At 33.0% G+C, this 15526-nt stretch overlaps 2 protein-coding genes and 2 non-coding genes across 6 annotated transcripts; all 4 read right to left on the bottom strand.

Moving 5' to 3' along the window:
- Nucleotides 1–1666: 1666 nt before the first annotated feature.
- LOC107942489 (factor of DNA methylation 1) lies at nt 1667–11509 on the bottom strand. Of its 3 annotated transcripts, XM_016876161.2 has the most exons (12): nt 11388–11509; nt 10272–10468; nt 8444–8553; nt 7801–7896; nt 7351–7595; nt 6005–6296; nt 5011–5596; nt 3790–4078; nt 2844–3491; nt 2515–2703; nt 2180–2392; nt 1667–2039 (listed from the first exon to the last, which is right to left on the bottom strand). In XM_016876161.2, exons 9-12 carry the CDS (start codon nt 2877–2879, stop codon nt 1800–1802), a joined length of 678 nt encoding a protein of 225 aa, XP_016731650.2. In that variant the 5' UTR covers nt 2880–3491; nt 3790–4078; nt 5011–5596; nt 6005–6296; nt 7351–7595; nt 7801–7896; nt 8444–8553; nt 10272–10468; nt 11388–11509; the 3' UTR covers nt 1667–1799. The 3 variants fall into 3 exon arrangements, 2 of the variants coding, with proteins under 2 accessions (XP_016731650.2, XP_016731647.2); XM_016876158.2 differs by lacking the exons at nt 7351–7595; nt 7801–7896; nt 8444–8553; nt 10272–10468 and having other exon boundaries at nt 11388–11479; XR_005902915.1 differs by lacking the exons at nt 1667–2039; nt 2180–2392; nt 2515–2703; ... (1 more) ...; nt 3790–4078; nt 11388–11509 and adding exons at nt 9448–9665; nt 10621–11356 and having other exon boundaries at nt 4895–5596.
- LOC121209047 (U6 spliceosomal RNA) lies at nt 7339–7441 on the bottom strand. Its single transcript, XR_005904165.1, has one exon. It is a non-coding gene; the product is annotated as a U6 spliceosomal RNA (small nuclear RNA).
- Nucleotides 11376–11478, bottom strand: LOC121209035 (U6 spliceosomal RNA). Its single transcript, XR_005904153.1, has one exon. It is a non-coding gene; the product is annotated as a U6 spliceosomal RNA (small nuclear RNA).
- LOC107942491 (16 kDa phloem protein 1) lies at nt 11386–15128 on the bottom strand. The gene is made up of 5 exons (XM_016876162.2): nt 14918–15128; nt 14203–14268; nt 13446–13584; nt 13064–13199; nt 11386–12578 (listed from the first exon to the last, which is right to left on the bottom strand). The coding sequence occupies exons 1-5, from the start codon at nt 14982–14984 to the stop codon at nt 12528–12530; spliced, it is 459 nt and encodes a 152-aa protein (XP_016731651.1). The 5' UTR covers nt 14985–15128; the 3' UTR covers nt 11386–12527.
- Nucleotides 15129–15526: the final 398 nt, after the last annotated feature.

Raw genomic sequence — 15526 nt, 5'->3', positions numbered from 1 at the left:
CTCTCATTGCACAGCGTGCAGTAAAAATCACTTCTCCTCCTAATCTAATTGGTTTAATTGGATAAATTATTAAAAATAAATACATCTTTTAAAAAATCAGCTCAATCATTTGTTCAATCAATTCATGGATTAATTAATCTAAATCCTTATTTTAAATTAAGACTGTCTCAACTCAATATTATCCAAATTTAAAATGCCCAAAACTGGTTTAAATAGGAGATAATCTTAGTCCGAAAAGAGATCGATATAAGCCGTTTGTCACTAGTAAATAGACCTCCTTAGCTTAGAGAAGGATAATAGGGAATGGCAAAGTCTTCCCCTTTCTTCATGAAATTATGGTCCCAATGTAAACGCTGTGTTTTATTAGCAAATAAAGGGCAAGAAAAAACGAGGTAGGTATCGAAGAATAATACATCAACTTTCTTTACAATAACGCACATTATTTATAAGGCAATTATATGAATACATAGGGAAAATGTTACCCCAAAACGAATAAAAAACAATCAATTCTGAAAAATCATGTAGACATTATTCGAATCCAAATTATTTTTTGGATAGAAAAATATTCGGTTAATAAGTCATAATTTGATTCATATTATAATCACTATTCGGTTAATAAGTCAAAAAAAATTTCATTTAAGTCCTTTTATAATTTATAAGATTTTAAATTCGTAATTGTAAAATTACACTTTTAACCTCCCAAATGATAAAATTTTAATTTTATCCTTTAAAAATTATAAAGACATAGGCTACTAAAATAGTAAAATTACATTTTTACTATGATAAAAATATACAATTTAATTCGGTCCCATAAGAATTTTCTGGCTTTGTCCTTATAATCAGTTTTGATACTATACTAAGAATTATATAACAATTAAAATCATTTATTAAATGAGGATGTAGGCATGTTGTGAAAAAGATTAACCTCTCTCGTTGTTATTTAATTGCACAAAGGACATTAAAAGAATTGATTGTTACAATATGATCCGCTCATATTTGGCATTAGGTTAATTATTTATTTGTATCAAATTATAAAAATAAAAATTTAAAAGTTAAAAACATGCACTTGGTACATTTAAACATTAATTTCTCTACTTTTACTTTCAATGTTAAAATTTATTAATACATAATCAAAGTCATTAATCCCACATCGAAAAAGAAAAAAAAATCCTAAATATATAATCGATTGCGCTGCAACATGTCTTTTAGGAAGAGAGTAATTACCCAATTATATATATACATTATACATTGGTGATGGGTCTTGGGCTATAGCAAGAGTTGGATTTTGATCTAGATCAGATTAATTCAAAATTAGAATTTTTTCACATCATTCCGATTCAAATTAATTTTATATTAAAGTCAAATTTAAGTTTAAATTACTCAAATTATTTGAAGGTTTATTTTAGTTCGAATAATTTAACTCGGATTGAACAAATTTAAATTATTGATTTTTTATGATAAATCAGGATTGATCAAATCTAAATCTAATTGCCTTTGATTAACAACTTTTGAAGATAATATGAAAAAAAAACTCATAACAGTATAAGTTGATTTGTTAGAAAATGTTAAATAATGAAACATGGGGTTATAATATATATTAGTATTTAACTTGGAAAAGAATTCTAAAATCTAATATGATATTAAAAAGAAATAAAAAAAAAGTTGGGAATGACAATCACAAATCTCGAAATAAAATGATTAGTTTTCATGATATGTAAAAAGCGAAAATGAACAGTAAAATGATGAGTGATTGACTGTAAAAGATAGGTAACCTTACCATGAAAATAGCCGGACCGAAATCACGGAATACGCTTTCGTTTACGCGTATGAATCTTCAGTTGCAGGATTACGTACTGAACAATTTCTTTCATGGTGGCTTTCCTTCCTTCCTTTGTGTTCCAAAGCTCGGGGACTGCATACCTTCCGCTCGCATTATCTTCGTTCATTTCCATCAATGCGGTCCTAACAGCCTCGTACACGACATCACCGTATTCAGTTCTCAACTCCTTCAGCTTCTCCTCGTCTTCGTCTTCTATTTCCTACACTACCGAGTAGCCATCCCCTTAATATATATTTGTGCAATAAACCAGCTCGATTCTAACATGTATGTTTAGCACATTCAGGAGAAAAACAGATTTTCGATAACCGGATTACGGAATGGTTAGTGTATGGACCATACCTGCAAGTTGCCTTGGATATTGATCATCTTAAACGGGTGCCATTTCGGATCCTGCAAGTTTTGTTGCCATAATGAACATAATTTAGCACACGTTTCTTGCCAATCCTTATTCGGGAACTTCCCGGGGCTAGCAACTTCAAAAGCTTTTTGATCGATCTCTCCCATTCTTTTTACTACAAGAGTTGCTCGGCTTGTCAATACATCATTTAGACCCTGCATATCAAGCACCAGAGAAGTCTTCAGTTTAACACTTTCATACCTGATTCCGAAGAGATATGTCACCTAAAGAAATAAAACATCCAAGAAAACAAAGGAAAACGAGGAAATACACTTACTGATTCTTTTCGCGCATCTTGCAGTTCTCGATTAGTTAAGATTTGTTTCACCGTAAGACAACTGTTTCGGCTTTCCATATCTTTCAATGCCTCTGATGTTTCCTCCAATTGTTCCTTTAGAGCAGCAATCTGCTCGCTTGTAGTTTTCTCGAGTTCAACAAGATCTTGACAAAGCACATTCTCTTTCGGCTGTATCAGATACAATCCACATTGTTAAATGTCCACTCGGCAAATCATAACCATCAACAATTAACTGCAGGTTTTCCCAGCGAATCTCAATAAAAGATAGTTCATATATCGAAAACGAAAATTAAGATGAGTATGCTAACAGCTTCAATTTCATTCAACAAGCTGCTTCGTTCCATTTTGTTATCATTCCGAGATTTATAATCTTCGAGTTCCTTGGTTTTCCGTCTAAGTTCACACCTCAGCTTAAAGTTTTCAGCCTTTTTGTTGGTGTTAACGAGCAAGCGAGCAGCTAGTCGAGCTTGGCTTAAGCAGCAAGTCACGATGCTTGCTGAACAAACAAGAAGGAATCGAGCAAAAGAAAAGAAGAAGGAAGAAAACAGTAGAAGAAGTAATGGAATCAGTTGAGAGTATTGATGAAAATGAAGTGCATTTCATTCATTGCTACACCATTAGCTTGTTGCCATTACATATATCAAAATAAAAAGACTTACAAGTCAAATTTCTACCTAAACATATACCTACTTCCACTAAGCTTTTCAAATAACAAAAACTTAACTTGTACATTAACACAAAGCTGGTTAACAGCTCCATCAACATCAAATTACATCAATCAAAAAGCTTATAATAAACTAGACTTCAAAATGAACAAAATATTAGTTCAAATCCAACAGCAACACAAAACCAAGGTTGCTGCATGCTTGTCACGAACTTGCATGGCCAGCTTCCAGCTGCACTTGCTTCATACCAACTGCATGGAGATCAGCTTCAACACTTTTCCTTTCAGTTTTCTGCATAAAAGAAAACAAGTTGGAAAGGTTCCGAACACATTAAAGCTTATTCAAGCCTAAATTTATCTGGTTCCAGTAATAAAAGCTAAGTTCAGGATTCAAATCCCGAAATTTTTATCCCCTTCCCAATCCTTAATCCATGACTTCTTTCGTACAGAAAGAATGACCCTAAGATCAATCAAAGTTTTAGATGCAAACCGTATAACATCGAAAAACGACATGTCGTTCATCGTACCACCCGATTCGATTAATACATAGTATTCTGCTCGCTAATGTATGCATATATAATCTAAAGTACCTTCGGCAAACACACGGCGCAATGCAGCGTTCTCGCCCTTCAACTGTCTCACGGTTTTGTTATATCAAAGCTCCCAATCCCGCAAACTTGTCCTTGGAGTTAATTTTCGCTACGAGGCCATCAACGAGTCCTTGAAGAGTTCCAGTCGTCTCGTTATATTTACGTTCCATTTCAAACGACTGTTGTTTTCTGCGATCAATCTCATATAAGAGACTGCAAGCACGCTTTCGCTCATTCTTCAGCTCCGCCTCGTAGTTGGTTTTCTCCATTTTAATGGAAGATTAAGTGCCTGAAAATATCATTATCAATCGCATAAATGGATTAAATAATCAGATCTCAAGAGGGTATCTTAAAAATTTAAACAAAATAATAACCATAAGAAGCAAAGCCAAGTTCACATATTGAGATTAAAGGTGGAATTTTTATGGCTAACTCAAGTCAAATTCATACAAAAAATACATATAGAACCCCAAAATCAAAGAAATTTATTCTATGGAACAAATGTCAATAACCCAGTAAAAAACAAGTAAAAAGACACCATTTTGGAAAGGTAGAAATGCCTATGGAAACTTCAAAAATATATAATAAATAAGTAACAAAATGTATACAAAAAATTTAAAAAAAAAATCCTGCGATGAAAATGGCTTAACGTTGCCGTTTGTCTTCTTTTTCTTCTTCTTGCTGTAAACTTAGGGGGGGAAATTGGCGGCGTTAGACAATGATCAAGATATATGAAGGATAACACTTGTTTTCCCGAGCCTATTTTTCCATATTTTGCTTTTATTTCCCTTAGGTCGATTTAGTTTCCAAATTCAACTTCCCTTCATTAAATAAGATCTCAAAAAGTCAATATTTTTATTCATTATTGCCATTTTATCTTTATCAAATCTGAAATTTTTGAAGATTTATTAACAATAATTAGTAAATTTTGGTACTAATATATTACCAGTAATGCTGGTTAAATTTTAGAACATTCGGCACCAATATATTACCAATCTGAGTAATGTACCATTTATCAGCACTTATGTTCTTAACTTCATATATATGTATGTATATGTATGTATGGTTGAAGCTGATTAATGGGAATTCAGCTTGCATCCCAATATAATGTACACAAAATTGCCTTACTTCATAATATTGTTAGTACATAGATTAACATAGCAATGAAACTCATGTAAATGTTTAAGCAAAATACTGGGGTTAGCTCACAGCTCGGCTTACCATGTGCTCGATAAGTAAAGGGATCAACTTGTTGTAAGCTTCGCTCAGGGATGAGGTGCTTGATAGCTTCTTTTAAGCTGGCTTTTTGATCCTCTTCGAAATTCCACAGCTTGGAAACTACGTATCTCCCACTTGGATTATACTCTTCCGATTCCAGTAATGCATCGATGACAACCACGAAGATCATTTCGCCGCATTCATTCCTCAGTTCCTTCAATCTTTCATCATCTTCATTCATCTATAAAAGGTTCCGAATTAAGGTCTCCCATTCTTTTGATTCCAATGGTTGATTGAGAGGCATTAAATCCCTGCATATACTACATCATGAATGATAGCAGTAGAAACCAGTCAATTAGTATTTTGAAATTGCATGGGATACATACAGGAAAACCAGAAGGATAAAATCAACTTTTTGCCATCATTTTGCTACTCAAGGATACTCATGCTCAAGAAACTCAATTATGTATCCGATTATCAACACATAATTAGATTCTTGCATCAAAATTCAAGTCTCACGAGGCAAGCATTTTAGCAAATGAAGGAAAACAACTTAGCTTAAAGTTTCCAGCTTTTCCTTTTCGAATTTCTGCATAGAAAAACAAGCATGAGAAAATGCAATGATAATAAAGGTGGTGAAACCGTATACAATTTCATAATATGACACCCAGATTTTATAGATTAATACATCATAAAGCTATTCAACTAATAAAACTTACAGAAGAGTTATCACTAGGAGCATGTAGTCTGTAATGTGAATCATATAAGCATTAGCCTCGTATGGCCAAAGTGTTCCTATATATTATGTTCTTATCTGGTTCCGAACACATTAAGCTTATCCGAGCCTAAATTGATCCGGTTCCCGTAATAAAAGCCAAGTTTGGGGTTCAAATCCTGACATTTATATCCCCTTCCTAAGATCAATCAAAGGGTACCAAATGATTCAATTAACACATAGTATTCTGCTCACTACATACACATATATAATCTAAAGTACCTTCAGCAAACGCACGGCGCAACACAGCATTCTTGCCCTTCAACTGTCTCACGATTACATTATATTGAAGCTCCCAACCCCACAGATTACTGTCCTTGGAGTTAATTTTTGCTATGAGGCCATTGATGAGTCCTTGAAGAGTTGCGGTCATCTCGTTATAGTCACGTTCCATTTGGGACAACTGTTCTTTTCTGCAATTAATCTTGTATATGAGACTGCAAACAAGCCTGCGATCATTCTTCAGCTCCTCCTCGTAGTTGGTATTCTCCATTTCAATGGAAGATTTAAGTGCCTGCAAATATCATTATCAAATCACGTAAATGGATTAAGATACAGGTATCCTAAAAATTTCAACAATAACACTAAGAAGCAAAGCCAAGTTCATATATTGAGATTAAAACCCCAAATGTTGGAATCATAATATTGGTTACTAAAATCAAAGAAATCCACTCTCTATAACTACAAATAGCATGAAGAACCAAAATTATTCTCTGTTTTTCCATTTTCTACTTTTTCATTATTGACATTATTGAAGAATTTTTCAACAATAAGCTTCACCACTTTGCTGGTGCATTTGGAAATGGAAATTGAAATTGGTTTCATTTCCATATTGCCAAGCATTTTCCCACAAATTCCCATACTATAAAAAGAAACATGAAATTTGATCACAAAAACTCAATGAATCACTTGCCAAGCAAAAAAAGGATTCAAGGATATGAGACACCCTTAGCAAAATTCAGGATATCATTTGATTAAACACATTGCAAATTTTAAAACCCTGTTCGAATTTTTTTCAAAGAGAAACATGTCTAAGTGTGCAGGTCAATTTCTGGGCCTTCTTGTTTAATTTTATTGGAAGAAATTGTTTAATTGAATTTCTTTTAAATCTTAAGATAGTAGTAGAAGGATCAAAACCAAAATTGGACCTTCTTCCTTCAATTCTGGCCAATATATCAGAAAATTAGCACTGTTGGCCAGCAAATATATAAGCAACAATTTATTCCCAGAAAACTTGAGGTATGCACGGTTCAACAGAGTAAAACTGGCCAAAACCCAGTAAAAAGGGAAAAACAAAAAAACTCTAATGCAATCTTAAGTGCGCGGAACCCATGAACATGAAAACTAAACCCAGGGGGGAAAATGCAACAAAGCTGAAAAAATGGAAAAAAAAAATCAAATTCACAATTCAAGAGAGTAAAACAGACCGAACCCAGTAAAAGAAAGAAAGAAAACTCTAATTGCAATCTTAAGTGGACAAAAACCCATGAATATGAACACCAAACCGAGGAAAAAAAAAAGAAACAGAGCTTTAAAAATGTGGGAAAAAAAATGAAAAAAATTTGGACCATTTCTCGATTTGTGCGTGTCATCCTTGCGCAGGGGCCATGCTAATCTTCTCTGTATCGTTCCAATTTTATCGGATGTCCCCGAAGGGACAGTTATGTGCTGCTTCTTTCGCTTATATAAATGCTTCTTCCTTATGGTTCTTTAGCAATGTGGGATAGTTTTTGACCATGGCCCTGAAGTATGTCCCCGAAGAACAAACCTCCGAATCTTCGGTCACTGGCAGTTCCATTACATATTCATCAGCCTGGATGAGAAAAGATGTTACTTTCGCGATGACTCTTTGAACGATATTCCTTAACAGAGAATTAAATCGTAGCACAGAGTAAAATGTTGGAAACTATTTGCAGCATATTGGAAGGTTATGCAAACTAACATTCTATTATACAATATTCATGACAGGGTATGCATATGGTATTGTGGTATTAATGAAAAGAACACGAAGAACAAACCTCCAGATCGTCAACTACTAGCGGTCTCATTTCACATTCATTGGCCTTCTTTTGCTCTACGGCAGTCGGTCGTAGCGAATTGTTTGGAACCGTATTCTGGAAGACAAAGATATGTTAGTTTCCAGATAACCCTTTGAATGATATTCCTTAACAGAGAATTTAATCATATAACACAATAGTTCAATTATGTGATGCATTTCTAATTGAAATATAAATGGTAACTAATGCATAAAGTAGCATCCATTCGCTAGGTCGATGAGAGACATCACCGAGCAATCGTAGTCAACACCTCTCACGCAGAAGGTTCCTAGTTTTTTCTGCATCTTGTTCTCCCGGTCTGCCAATGAGTTATCTGCCTCCTCGAGCTTATTGCTCACTTTGGCAAGTTCCTTTTCCTTAGCCTTGATCTTATTCTCGAGCTCACCATCCTTTCCGCATTTTCCGAAGCTTTCAAATAACCAATCTCGAGGGATTGCTTGATCCAAATGGCATTGAGCGTCTCAAAATTTTTACACTGGTTTATGATCTCGAGGGCCTCAGCCATCATCGGCTGAGGATAAATATTAAATACTAAGCATCATCTAATGGTTTCGAATAATGTATTTAATTGCAAAGCCTACTGCAAATTCTAGCAATCACTTACTCCATATGTTTTGTTGAATACTGAGCTCCCATTGTGTGTAGCTGATTGTTGAATACCGTCTCTATCACCCATAACTTCGAGCTCATTCCGCAACCGCTCGTCTTCCATTTCTGCATATATGTTAAGCAATATTGAACTTTACCCTACAAATTTTTATTTTCATTCAAAGAAATCTCACTCTCCATGCTTAAAATATCTCCTATCTTCCCGAAGATTATGCACATTTGTTCGAAAAAAGGAATCTCCTTTTAAGTTTAGATAACATATTTTGGCTTTCGATTTCAGAGTTTCAAGAGAAACAAACGAAATGAAAAAGAAACTATGGTGAGGATGGGTTTACCTTCTTCTTTGCAAAGGGCCAAAAATTTGAAGGTTTTTGTGTGTGTGTGCAGGAAACTGCTAAAGATCAACTATGTTGCAGCATTTTGAAGAAAGGTGGCCATGTTCGAAGTTAAAAAGACAAAAAAATTATAAACGCAGGGTTAAATTCTGAATTAATCCCTGTACTTTATTAAAGTTTGGTTAATTTCTAATTCGAGTCGTTTCAATTTTGGATTATTTTGCATTAGGCTCATTCCAATTTGACCCTCGAATTTTTCAAGTTCAAATTATTTTAAATTCAAATCACTTCAAGTTCCGATTATTTAAATTCAATCAAAATTGAGAAATTAAACAAATTTTAAAAAAAAAAACAACCACTCATTTTTACTTTCTATTTAAAAACATTTTTATAATATAGTATTAAATTTTAATTCAAAATAGGTCGAAACAAGTCAAACCGGCTCAAGGTCAAAAAAATCTTATTTAGCTTGAATAGACCAAGCTTATCAAGCTAGACGGATTACTCGATTTATGGACAGGTCTATGAAAACTCAGATACGAAAAGTATTTTAAATTTCCATGGGAAAAAAATTTAAATACCTTTTTTGGTAAAAGTAGCACCAACTACCATTTCTCCACAGTAACATTGTTCAGCTTTAACTACACTATGTTTAGTAGGATACAGTTCAGCAATTCCTTCATTTGCTCCAATTGCAAACAAGTCCTTCACAAGTATGCCGCAAACATGCCCCCCGGAAAGAAAAAAAGGATTGCAAATGCTGATCGAACTAGTCGTCTACTCATCTCTTAAAGGAGATTGCAAGTTGCCTCGGATGTTGATCAGTGGCGAAGCTAAGGGTTAGTACAACATGCTCCAATTTAATCCACACCTACCTGAGTCCTATTTCATTTCTAGTTTCATTAGTGCCCTTCAAAGAAAAGTTGACTTCTAGAGTGAAAAATGAAAACTAGTGAACCAACCACCCTATCTGCTGTGTGTAAATTGGCTAGATTACATGAACTATCCCTTGAGCTTGAGCCTGAACTATCTATTGGAAGTGGAAGAAGCTAAGATGGAGACTCTTCCTAATGAGATAGCATTATTGGAACAGTATTTGGATGTCTTTTTGAGGAACCAAAACAGTTGCCAACTCAGTCGCGACATCATTGTATTCATTTCTCAACTCTTTCAGCTTCTCGTTGTCTTTGTTCCGAGAAGTCATCACAGAATATTTAAGTGTAAGGAATAAACAGACTCGATTCTTGTAGCCCATATTTTGACATACACATCTAGCACATAGTATAGAACAACATATTTCCGGCCTATTATACTTTTTGAGAATAGGGAACGGTCTCAAATGGTTCAATCCATAATCGAATAACGGTGAATGCAAGTTTTTTCCAGTTGATCATCTCGAACACAACAGTGAATGAGTGCATGCAAGTGAAAGTTATGTGAAAGAAAGTACCAAAGCAAAAACATAAAAGCTATAGTTGGTGTATGCACCATATAGATAGCTGCAAGTTGCCTCAAGTATGGGTCATCTTAAACGGCTGTGATTTCCGATCATGCACATTCTGTTTCCATAATGAACATAATTTAGCTCACATTTTGTGCTGATCTTCGACCGGGAACTTCAAGGAGAAAGCGACTTTGAAAGCTTTTCGATCGAGTTCCCCCAATATCAATATATCATTCAAACCCTGCACATCAACAACATTAAAAGCCTTCCATTGAGCACCATGCATGTATAGAAATTCTTGTGAAGATCACATTGTTCTAATTGTAAAGTTTTACAAAGAATCCATGGAATCAATCTATCAAGTGAAATGAGATCAATGAAAAGGGAAATTACCATACAAAGCCAACATATTTGGACATGAAGTTGCATAATATAAATATTTAATTATAAAAATATATTTTTTCCCTCCATTTAAACTCTAGAAATTGAAGGGTCCTTTGGTTACTTAAAAACTTTTAAAAACAAAAAAAAGCTATACAAAATCTAAATAAAGGATTATTGAGGTATTCACTGCTCAAGAGAGTAAAACAGACCAAACCCAGTAAAAACAACTTTAAATTGGAATCGTCAGTGCATAAAACCCATGAAGATGAACGTCAAACCCAGAAAAATTTGCAAAAAAAGAAAGATGGTATTGAGATTCAAAACAAATCAAACCCAAAAAGAGGAACATAAAAACCGAGAAAAATTGCAAAAAGAAAGATAAAGCCAGAAATGAAAAACTCTAAATTTTTAATATTAAGCGCAGAAAGATAAACCCATGAAAATACATCAATGATCAAACTGAGCATACAAATGTAAAGAAAATAGAGAAAGAGATGGAAACAGACATCTAAAAAATTGCCCCGAAAAAAATGTTATTGAAATATTCAGTGTTCAAGAGTGTAAAACAGACCAAAACCAGAGAATCAATTTAAAAACAAGGAAAAGATCCTTCAATTTCAAATTCTCAAGTGAACAAAGGCCAGTAAAAGAAAGAAAGAAAACTCTAATTGCAATCTTAAGTACACAAAAACCATGAATATGAACACCAAACCCAGAAAAAAAAAAGAAACAGAGCTGTAAAAATGTAGGAAAAAAAAAGAAAAAAAAATTTGGACCATTTCTCGATTTGTGCGTGTCATCCTTGCGCAGGGGCCATGCTAATCTTCTCTGTATCGTTCCAATTTTATCGGATGTCCCCGAAGGGACAACCACGTAGGCCTTCTTTTGCCTATATAAATAATAAAACTTCTTAGTTTTTTAGCGATGTGGGATATTGGTTGCTTTCCAACTAGAACCTTGACTAAGGCCCAGTAGCTGTTTAAGTCTTTAGTGAAGCACCAAAAAATCGTGGGCTTTACAGTTATACTTCACTTTATGTTCGGCTTAGGTTTACTGTTAAGTTTGATTAGCCATTGTTTTTTATTAGACCCAAAAATTTTGAGTTATTATTTAACCCAACTTCTAAATCCCTTTAGTTTTGAATTGTGTAGAAATTTAATAAGAAAAAATAAAAAATCAAATCAAATTAAAAGGTATAAAGTTTTTTATTAGTTTAGTTTTGTGCTTTGATAATTTCAAGTTTACTTAATTTCATACTTGAGTCGTTTTAAATTTGAATTGTTTTTGAGTTCGAGTCTTTATAATTTTAGCTCTCAAGTTTTTCAAATTTTCATCAGCTCAAATCATCTCAAGTTTGATTATTTTAAAATTAATTTAAATGCAAATCAAATTGAGATGAATTTATTCATCAAATCAAAATTTTATTTTGAAATGAACCTATTTGATAATAGAATGTTAGATTTATAAAGATCTTAAATAATTTTTTTTAGTATTCTAATGTTTGTTTTTACGATTCATATTCGAAATTTAAAATTCTCCCAACAATACCATATCCATGGTTCAAATAATTTTTAATCGATAATATAATAAAACTAAGCATAAGAGAAGTAAAATTCACAATAAAATGACTGATTGAATATTAACTCGATTGACATGAACATTATTTCAATACAGGAGAACGTCAGTTTTAAGTGAGCTGAAGCGCATTATCCTCCTATTTATGGGTTGAGAATGAATTATAAGTAATTCTAGACATTATATAAAAAAATAAATATGATTAAAACTTGTAATAAAATTATTTAAAACAAAATTCACAATGTAAACATTCCATAAGCTTTAAAAATAAATAAATAAAAATCCAGAGCTTTAAATAAAAGTGATAAAAACACAAATAATAGTTTTCAAAAATTAACCACTTAATAATCGCTTTCCCTCCAACCTCCATACTCTGCTTCATCATTTTCCTCCTGTAGTACAAATCCAGCAAAATAAAATCAATAATAGATAAATGCCATTAGTTAATTAAATATTCATATTTCATACATATTTAAAACCATAGGTGGTGAAAAGACAATTTTTTTTTTTTTGTGCATCTAAAAATTTAAACCGGTTCATTTTTTAATTCAAACTAGATTGACCGATTGACTAATATAAAAATTTTCCTATTCATCAAGCTAGACAGATTACTCGATCCATAGATAGTTCTATAAAAAATCGAATACGAAATAGGATAGGATAATCTTCCTAAAAAGCAAGGGGTAATATCAAGGGGATAGATCTTGGTTTGATAAAATTCATCTTTTAGTCCTCTAAATTTGTGAATCTATCGGTTAATAAAATGGTAAAAATATACTTTGATCCTTTAAAATTTGTAATTCAATCTCGACCCCTAATAAAATTTCTGGCCTTGATAGAAAGTATTTTCAATTTCCATGAAAAAAAAGTTAAATACCTTTTTGGTGAAAGTAAGACCAACTACAATTTCTCCACAATAACGTTGTTCAGCATTAACTACACTATGTTTGGTAGGATGTAGTTCAGCACTTCCTTCATCTGCTCCTATTGCCAACAAATCCTTCACAAATATGCTGCAAACATGAAAATAAAAAATGTTTTACAATATCTTTTTCGAGCTTCAAGATAGAGAAAAGGGCTGCATATGCTGAGATTCGACCTTGCAACTTCTTAAAAGAGAATGCTATGACACTGTCAAGCTTGTTTTTCCGGACTTTTTATTTTCTTATAGTACTCGTATATGAAAAAATTTCAGACAACGGATACGAGTCGGAGTAATTTAGCTATAAAACAGTGACGATTAATGTTAGTATACTTACGTGGCTTGGCCTACAAAGTCATCAGAAGAGAAGGTGTCTTTGTCCATGATTTTAAGAACTAGCTTGTAGTCACCACCTGACCCTGGATACTCCACCTTGAATGTGAATTTTTCATTCCATGATGGAATAGATCCATCACCTGCACAAAATTTGACCCTTTAGGTAATTTTTGTAAAAGTTAATCAGTCCGGCTCTTTATTTTTCTTGAAGTATTTATGTCCGACATGTATTAGGACATGCTCATATATAGCATTCGCATCTGAGTCCAAGTCATTTAACTATGCAACGATGTTATGAACTGGTGATAGAAGGACAACAAAAATGTATGATATGCTTCCTCCGATTATTGCCAATAATGTTTCTCACTTTCATTGGTATGGCTTGATAAAGACCTGTTAGTATTTTTTATCTGAACCTGAAAATCTAAGCCGATTCATCGGAGTAACTCGAACCTAAGATGACCCAACCTGAAAATCTGATTGATATCGAATGTCCCAAACTCAAAATGAACCGAACCCTCAACAACTCAGAACTCGAATAAATTCAAACCCAAACCTGAACCATGTAAAATACCTATATCCAACACATATTAAGACATGGGATACAAAGGTATTATTCTCTACATATATTAAAAAACTTAAAAAGAAAATTGAGCATACTCGTATTCAACATAAATCCATGTCTGACACTAACCCTGAATTCAAGCAATTTAGAAGTCAAGAGGTTTAAAATAAAGGAAAAAAGACTTCATAATTACCTCTGGCCGTACTGCTTTTGCGTTCTTGACCTTTGTATTGAATTATAACATATGGATCCATATCACCTACCAATCACAAACAAAAAAAAAAGGAAAAAAAACTCATTAGTTCATCTGCAAAAAGTCACATTAGTCTCTAATCTTGCACCAATCACGACCTTTTTTTTTTCATTTTCCAGGATGTTAAATGCTGGAAACAATGTGGATTTACAGCTTGGAAAAAATCCAGAACATAAGAACCAGATCATGCTCACTTCACCATTTTTTTTTTAGTGCAGAGAAACCCATAGTTTAAATTTTTGAAAAAATCTATATTACAAATGTTCAATATTAAGCTGCAGCATGAACTAACTTAACTAAACTCAAATCAATATTTTAATAACAGGAAAGAAAGTTGAGATTTACTAATGACAACAAGGAATTTTAAGGTTTTTCAGCTATGCTATTTTCTATAAAATTCAATTAAAAAAATTTAAACACCCATCACTCGATCTTAAATTGACTAGAAATGGGTTCTCTTCATTGACCAAGCAAAGAACATGCACAAATCAAAAACCATTTCTCTTACTCTTAATTCTCTGTATTTCCATTTAAAAAACATGATGAAAACTTGAAAAAAAAACAGAAATTGAGCAAGAAAATGAAACAAAGGAAGAATTTGAAAACATAAAATGATAAATCCAAAAAAAAATGAAGTTTCAATAAAATTACATACCCAGAAAATCTGAGTCTTGAAGGCCTTTTGCACTAACCAAGAACACTTCCAATATTCCAACAGCCATCCTTGAATTTGATGCTTTTTTTTTTCTCAGAGAGATTCTTTTGAATGAAAACTTTTGGACCTTTTTGAGTCGATTGACTCTTTGGATTCTTTATATAGAAGAAATGGAAGAATTTGGCAATGGAAGCGTTTATAGGCTGACGGGTCTTTTCACATATAGAACACGTGACCCTGACAAATAAAAGAGAGTCTGGTGAATGTTAGAAAATTTTCCTGTGGGATAAATCAACATTTAGTCCTTGAACTTGTTGATTTTATTTTAAATTGATCCTTGAACTTTTTTTTGTCCACATTAGACTTGAAATTTGACAACTTTTCTCAATTTCTGACAACACAAAATGCCACATCATCACATGAGAACTTTAAAAAATTATAAAAGCATTTAAACAATTTGTTAAAATATGGTAGAAATTTTTAAAATTTTTAAAAAATATTCAAGCGATGGATTTAACATACTCTCGTAGTGTTACGTCATCATGCTTTAATGAAATATAAATTTAGGGACCGATTTAGAGAAAAAAAGTGTCATGTTTCGAGGCTGAT

This window comes from Gossypium hirsutum, chromosome A10 (genome assembly GCF_007990345.1).
Source record: "Gossypium hirsutum isolate 1008001.06 chromosome A10, Gossypium_hirsutum_v2.1, whole genome shotgun sequence".
Lineage (NCBI taxonomy): Eukaryota > Viridiplantae > Streptophyta > Magnoliopsida > Malvales > Malvaceae > Gossypium > Gossypium hirsutum.
The sequence above is the reverse complement of the archived record's forward strand: the minus strand, read 5'-3'. Positions and strand labels throughout refer to the sequence as shown.

Excerpts from the sequence above, each read along its gene's own strand:
- LOC107942489 (XM_016876161.2), bottom strand. The coding sequence starts at position 2,879 with ATGGAACGAAGCAGCTTGTTGAATGAAATTGAAGCT. Across the intron at positions 2,704-2,843 it reads TGTTGAATGAAATTGAAGCT|CCGAAAGAGAATGTGCTTTG; the intron begins GTTAGCATACTC and ends TATCTGATACAG. Across the intron at positions 2,040-2,179 it reads ATATCCAAGGCAACTTGCAG|GAAATAGAAGACGAAGACGA; the intron begins GTATGGTCCATA and ends TCGGTAGTGTAG.
- LOC107942491 (XM_016876162.2), bottom strand. The coding sequence starts at position 14,984 with ATGGCTGTTGGAATATTGGAAGTGTTCTTGGTTAGTGCAAAAGGCCTT. Across the intron at positions 14,269-14,917 it reads TCAAGACTCAGATTTTCTGG|GTGATATGGATCCATATGTT; the intron begins GTATGTAATTTT and ends TGTGATTGGTAG. Across the intron at positions 13,585-14,202 it reads CAAAAGCAGTACGGCCAGAG|GTGATGGATCTATTCCATCA; the intron begins GTAATTATGAAG and ends AATTTTGTGCAG.